Genomic DNA, 7,037 nt, shown 5'->3' on the forward strand with positions numbered 1-7,037 from the left:
TTTTCAAAGACCAAAAAAAAAACTCTGTAGAAATTAATTTGACTGATGTGGTACATGTACAGCTCTAGATTTGCATATCATGGCATCTTCCACTGGCTCGACTACAACTAACTGGAAGGCCTAGACAATGAATAGACATAATAAAAATGAAAAACAAAAAAACAGAAGATAGGGGGAGTGAGGAGAAAATCAGAAAGGAAATTATATATGCTACAAAAAATTGAACTTTCCATTTTCATTTTACATTGAGGCCATGTAGGCCTGGTTGTAGGAGGAGTCCATCTCGTGGATGATGAGGCTGGTTGCGGTGACCCGGACCCCGGTGGCGTTGTTGAAGAGGTACACCCCAGCGTTGGCATAGATGGCCTCGGTCGGGTATACCCGCGACGTCACCGTGGACCTCCCGCCCATGGCAAAGCTCTCTATGATGGAGTGGTCCACCAGAATCCTCACTGACAGGTCCTCGCTGTTGAGCACCGGCACAGTGTTGCCAACGACCCTCTTGACAATGTCATTGGCGCGAGAAGAGCGCATCTCGTCATGGCAGAAGTGTGTGCGCAGGCTGCCATCAAGGCCCCTCGCTACATAAAAATAGACGGCGGTCCGCTCTGCATCCCCACCATGGTGCTTGGCGTCGGCGAGCACCAGGAGGCCGAAGGGTCCGAGGGCGCCTCGGCCAGCCGCCCCGCCACTGGTGCTACAATTATAGCCGATGTCGGCCTCGTTGGCTGCGGCGACATCTAACGGGTCGATGCGGAATGAGGCCTCAATGTCAAGTTGAGTTGCGCGATGGAGGCTGAGCGGGAAGACAGAGCCGTGGTCGACGGTGATGCCCTGTAGGTTGGTGGAGTTGGTCCGGAGCGTCTCCAGCTCCTCCACTGGCCACTGCAGGAGGTTGCTTCCTGTCTTGGTGTCCAGCACCACCGTGCGAGGGATCGACTGCAAGATAACAACATACGACATCAATTAACAATTGATAATTATACAGCAAAGAATCCTAGGCAGTATCAATCATTGACAACAAAGAAATAAGAATTTAGGTATCATTCACCGTCTGAGCCGAAAGAATTGCTAACTAACCTTGGGGTAAGCAGACAAGACAACCCTTTTCCTTCTCTAATCCCAAATTGGTTGGTACTAGCAGAAATTATTTAGTAATTTAGTTTGTTGTTAGCACCAAATTGCCAACCTTTGCCTGCCACTAGACCACATGCATATGCTACCACATGATTGCCTGTTGGGTATGCAGAGTTTGTTTGTGCGACAAACCCTTTTCTTGTGTAACCCGAGTTTGGTTTCGTGCTAAAAGAAATTGTTATCAACAAACTGGCAACAGATTACCAATCTTGGTATCCCAACAGTAGCTGCAACTAGCTTCAGCTGTATGCAAGCTCAAGGAAGCTAAGAGACACTTGACAACGAGACGGCAGCAACATTGCTTTAGCTGCCATATATGATGCTATCTATCCATGATTCATCCTTAGTGGCTGCTATTATCATTTGCATGCTTTGGCCATGGCCCACCTGGCCATGCCATCGTGCCGACGTGTCTATGGAACCCAACAAAAGGTGTTTGCAACGCTCCTAACCATGCAAATTAAATTCACAAAAGCAACATTTTCTTAAGAATCAATTAACAGGTTAATCAACCAATTGATTTCACTAACTTTGCGCAACAAGAAGATGTTGAAAGTGTCAAGTACCTGGAGGGACGCCCATCCCTTGGCTACGTCGGCGCGCTCAGAGTCGGTCTCGCCGACCCACCCCCATAGCACCCGCCGCTTCTTCGCCGGATCGTAGAACGTCTTAGACGCATAGAACTTTCCCCAATCATACCTCAGCCCAACGCCAACATCGGCGTCGGTGTCCAATGGGGTCCACATGTTCTTTGCCGCGTCGTATCGCCCCAGCGCGTAGTAGTCGTGCCTGTCATCATCCGAGCTCTCCTTCATCACGTGCAAAACATCGTCGCCTCCATTCGTGGACGCGACCGCCACCGCGTCCGTCATATCGATGCCGCTTGCACCGCCGACCGGGTATAAGTCGATGCACTCCCACATCCCCGTCCCCGGTACACGGTGAAGCAACCCCGGGACAAGCTCATAGTCGATGAAATCCTTGGTCTTGTAGGTCATCACCATGCCAGCATGGCGGTCATCCTTGGAGCCGATAACAAGCCGCCATGTGTCATTGGAACCGTCGAACCACGCAGTGGTCGGGTCCCGGAAGTCCTTCTCCCCGACGCCCGGCGGCGGGTACATCACCGGATTGTTCTCATACTTGGTCCAGTTGGTTAGTAAGGGATCGGAGGGGTCGGTAGGGAAGGCAAGGCATTGGACCTGGACGGAGGCGTTGGTGGAGCCGGTGTAGAGCATGACGATGCGGCCGTCTGGGAGGACGGTGGCAGAGCCCGACCAGACGCCATTGATGTCGTACCACTGGTTGGGGGACATGGCGACGGGAAGGTGCCGCCATCGGAGCAAGTCACGGGAGGCCGCGTGACCCCATGCGATTTTGTTTCCCCAAATTGCGCCGTCCGGGTTGTACTGGTAGAAGAGGTGGTACCATCCCTTATAGTACACGGGACCTGCATTTGCATGGATATGATTTGTATGAGAATCCTGTAACTGAATTATTCAGAGTACATCCTGGCTTTATCTCTATCAACTAACAACATTAGAGCAACAAGTATTTACCATTGGGGTCGTTCATCCAGTTCTTCTCGGGCTGGAAATGGAAGCCGGTTCGCTGCCACTGGAGCATGGCATTGCTCCACGGGAACTCGTTGCCGCCGGCGTCCACCCCAAGCATGCCGCCATGGGCGCCGGCGCCGGACGTCTTCTCGGAGACACCTGACTCAGGGCCCCGGCTGCTGGTGCTCGTAGGTACCGCGTCGACCTCGGTCCGGTGGCCGGACATAACAATGCCAGAGGCGGGCAGCTCGCTGGCGAGCCTGACCCCGGCGAGCGCGGCGACAGCAAGGAGCACCGCGGCCAAGGTCAGGAGCATTGCGGCGCACACCGGCCCGGTCCGGCCTGGGCGCGCGCGCCCGGCCTGGGCCTCGCCATCGTCCAGCGGCAGCTGCGCGTAGGAGCACGGCACCAGCGCCGGCATCGAGCCGCGGTCTCTGGTCTCCATTGACATGGAAAACAGACGGAGGAGACGAGGGATGCCTCGATCTCCGCAGAATCCAAAGGAGGGAGAGGAATGGGTGGGACTGACCAATTATCACCTCTGCTAAACTTGACAAGAACGAGGAGAATGTGTGTGCCTGTGCGTGTTTGCCGAGGAGCTCCGCGCGCGGGTGCCATTTATAGTCGCCACCCCACTGCCTCAACGGCGCACCTGCCGCGGCCCCATTGGCCGGCGGCGGCCGCGGCGCGGCGGGGCTGGATCGTCTGTGCTAATCATCATCCATCCATCCAGGCCATGTTATCCAGCTCGATTATGATTACGCCCTGTCGCACTCACTGATTGTTCTCCCAGAACCAACTACTCGTTGGCTCAGGCTGGATACGTGTTTGTACATGTTCAGATCCTTCCATGCATATATGATTGAGTTGGGTCGGTTGTTAATTAGCGAAAGACACTCTTGCTCTGTGAATATAAAACCTGTTGGATTGGCCGGCCGGCCACGTCAGTTTAAACTCTTCCCTTCATGTTAACTAGTAGGAGTAGTATTGATTTTTCTTAATATGGTTCGCTAGCATTGCTAGAGCATCTCTAGGGACATGGAGTATTCGCTCCCGAGCTCATATGCTCCCTGGTAAACAGTAATTCAAAACAAAATATTGAAACAATTCAATTTTTTTTTGCTTTTTTGTGGTAAACTTTGACAAATTTTTGTATGCTTGCAAAATTTCATCACAAAATGATATTCATGGAAGTCGTGGCAAAAAAATAAGCAAAATTAATGTTCCAAAAATGCTAGTTTTGGAAACATTTGGAGTGCTAATTTTTCGTTTGCCATGCCTTACTTGGATGTCATTTCGAGGTGAAATTTTGCAAGAATATAAAACATTTCTCAAAGTTTCCCACACAAAAAAAATAGATTTTTAATAGTTTTTGAATTTTACTGTTCATATGGAGCATTTGAGCTCAGGTGCAAAATAGAACTTTTGCATCTGTGGTCCATCTGCAAAGTTAGTTACCAAGAACCTAAGCTGTCAAAAATGAGTTACTAAGAACCTATCTACAAAACATTCATAATCAAACATAGCAGAACACCAGAGGTAATAAAACTTACAACTAGGTCTGTCGACCATTTAATGATGACTACAAGCACTAGATCGAAGTGAAGGTGGGCTGCCGGCTTCGCCACTCCCTCATCGCAACCGGCAAACCGTTTTGTAGTAGACAGTCAGGAAGCCCTCCCAAAATTAACTCTTCAACCTTTTATTTTTTGTGGTAATTCACAACTATTTTTGCAATGAAGCAATAATTATTATTTTCACAGTATTACATAAAACTGGAAAATTAAACATTTTGTAATCCATTTTTCATTACGTCTAACACCTTGCGTTCGTCGCCAGCCGTAATCTAGGGGCCTGAGGGAGCTCGATGTGGACACCACGGTGGCCGACGAAGAGCGGAGGCAGAGATGTGCGATGGCCCAATGGCCATCCTCGGCCACGAGCAAGGCCGCCTCTCCACTCTAGAAGTGGTGGCCGATGATCAATTCTTTTGACCTATGATCAATTTGTTTGGGATGGAGTAGAGGTGCTCTTTCCCACAGATGAATTAGGTAAGGAGAAAATTTTCTTGACATGGAACTAGTGCAATTAGGCCGAGCAGCTAATTAAAATTTTCCATTAGCTAGCGGCCATGTGCATGTCCTAGTCAAGAAGCCATAGATTCCGTTGAGAGAGAAACAGGGCCCGCAAGGCCGAAACCGACGGGCTGCTCATGGTCATGGGACTGTCCCAGCCAGCCTAGCTGTAATCTACTCCTTCGGTGGGTTACACACTCTTTCACATACGAAAGCTTCCTTTTCCACATCTCGAAACCAACGACAAACAATAGAAGATGGAGAGGATGTGTGTGTGGTTAAGCAATGCCAAGTGGCAGCGACCGTTTTGGCCATGAAAAATGCCACCATTGCATTGCACACACTGGCCGCACGCCACACGCATACTCCTCCAATGATGATCCGCGACGTGCTGACTCACCATTGTCTGGGACAGATTCTAGAGGCTGCATCAGAGCCAGTCATCAGCTGGCTAGTTAGGCTGGTCACAATGGACAAAAACATAAGCTAGTAACTTACACACTTCCCTAGACTATGTTACTATCTCCATAGTGAGTAGGAACATCTATTTAGTGTCATGCAATGATGTATTTATTAGGTTATAGACTCATTGTTTCTTGGAGTGTGTGATGTTCCGGTAACTTAGCTAGTTACTACAAGCACCTCTCTCTTCATTAAATACGTGCCACATAAGCAAAGTTATATTGGAGTGTGTGATGTTACTCCTAAGTTTCTCCCCATTGTGACCAGCCTTAAGCAAGCAACAAGTAGTGGTCCTACACTCCTGCTGCTTACGCATGATGATGCTAACCACCAGCAAGTAGCAATCAGTAGTAGCTAGGGCTCAACACATAATACTAATCAGTCAGAAGAAACTAGACAAGAAGGGTAATTAAATCTTATTTTTGTGATCGTAATGTTATTTTTGCGATCGTAATGGTAATGGATAGAGGGAGAGGGGATGTGTGGTGGTGGTCACATATGTTTGTCCTAGGAGGACGGCCATTTCCACGGAACCAGTCAATCGAGAAGCTTTGGCAGATCCAGCATCTACATCATCACCCGTACAATAATGCCCAACAATGTATCGAGTTCTATTGGAATTAGGATAGAGACCTTTGCGCGATCGATGCGGTGCATGCCGGTTAAAGCATTTCTTCTAATTCTCTCTGAGTTGAATGAAACCTAGTTACTCCTGGCTGTGGATCACTCCACGTGTTAGCACTCCATCTGGCAAGTGCCACATCATGTCACTCGATCAATCGATCAACAGGCGACAACGTGTCGGCGGAGCATTGTTCATTGAAATTTGCACTGCAACGATGCTGGCTCGATGTTGCAGAATGTCCGGAATGATGCTGACAAGGACTAACAACGTGCATTGGATCATGGATAATGCGGACGACCAGAAGCAATGGCGTGTAGCAAATGCCAGTTACCAGTAACATGCACAAAAGGTCCATTCATTTGAAAAAAGAAAAACACAACAAAACCGTGAATCAATAGGGGATGATAGTTGATATAATCAGAGATAAAGAGAGATCCACAATATAAAAAATGTAGCCCCTTGTGTGACACTGTCCTAGCGATCAATAGATGTCCTTCTGCATAAAGTTAACCCTACAACAATTCTTGCGGTCTTGTGGACCCATCAACATCAACATGGCAATAATATTGTTCTTGCGGTCATAGTGATGGGATTTATCCACTCCATACAATTGAAGCCACCCAAAATTCCTCGCCATGGCAGGCGCCAATTGTCGCTCCGCCCTGACATGCGCTATTTCCTCCTTACACTTATTGGACGACACGTCGGCGAGAGTTGTGAGCCCGACTATTTGCCCAATCAGTGATTGGGAAGAAGGAGAGACATGCAGTGACAATGAGCACTACTGGCAACGATTCGACAATGAAGCTTGCCATGGAAAATAATCCACCTAGTTGATCCTATTGCAAGACCACTGCCACCTAAAATCATGACTACTCTCCCTTGTACTCGGTGATTTCCGGACCAGACATACCCCATACTATTTTCACCACATTGACGCTGTTATTGAATTTATATAGACAAAGTCAATGATGTACTTAGACTTAAACCTACATGAACTAGTACTTAGCCTAGCCTAAACAAGGTACACGTACACAGCTAATCTAGCATAGCATGAACACGGTCACACAGCTAATCTAGCATAGCATGGACACGGTCACACACTAGTGCAGCAACGTCCTATACAAACGGTTTGTTCCCTCTTTCCACGACATATTTTTGAATTGTCTTGTCGGTGTGGGC

General features: G+C 48.6%; 1 protein-coding gene across 1 annotated transcript; it reads right to left on the reverse strand.

The window, feature by feature from the left end:
• On the reverse strand, nucleotides 1–3,466 carry LOC123135452 (sucrose:sucrose 1-fructosyltransferase). Its single transcript, XM_044554535.1, has 3 exons — nucleotides 2,697–3,466; nucleotides 1,704–2,587; nucleotides 1–939 (listed from the first exon to the last, which is right to left on the reverse strand). Exons 1-3 carry the CDS (start codon nucleotides 3,142–3,144, stop codon nucleotides 241–243), a joined length of 2,031 nt encoding a protein of 676 aa, XP_044410470.1. The 5' UTR covers nucleotides 3,145–3,466; the 3' UTR covers nucleotides 1–240.
• Between the last annotated feature and the right edge of the window lie 3,571 nt (nucleotides 3,467–7,037).

The sequence above is a fragment of the Triticum aestivum genome, chromosome 6B (assembly GCF_018294505.1).
Source record: "Triticum aestivum cultivar Chinese Spring chromosome 6B, IWGSC CS RefSeq v2.1, whole genome shotgun sequence".
Classification (NCBI taxonomy): domain Eukaryota; kingdom Viridiplantae; phylum Streptophyta; class Magnoliopsida; order Poales; family Poaceae; genus Triticum; species Triticum aestivum.

Excerpts from the sequence above, each read along its gene's own strand:
- LOC123135452 (XM_044554535.1), bottom strand. The coding sequence starts at position 3,144 with ATGTCAATGGAGACCAGAGACCGCGGCTCGATGCCGGCGCTGGTGCCG. Across the intron at positions 2,588-2,696 it reads CTGGATGAACGACCCCAATG|GTCCCGTGTACTATAAGGGA; the intron begins GTAAATACTTGT and ends ATGCAAATGCAG. Across the intron at positions 940-1,703 it reads AGGGATGGGCGTCCCTCCAG|TCGATCCCTCGCACGGTGGT; the intron begins GTACTTGACACT and ends GTTATCTTGCAG.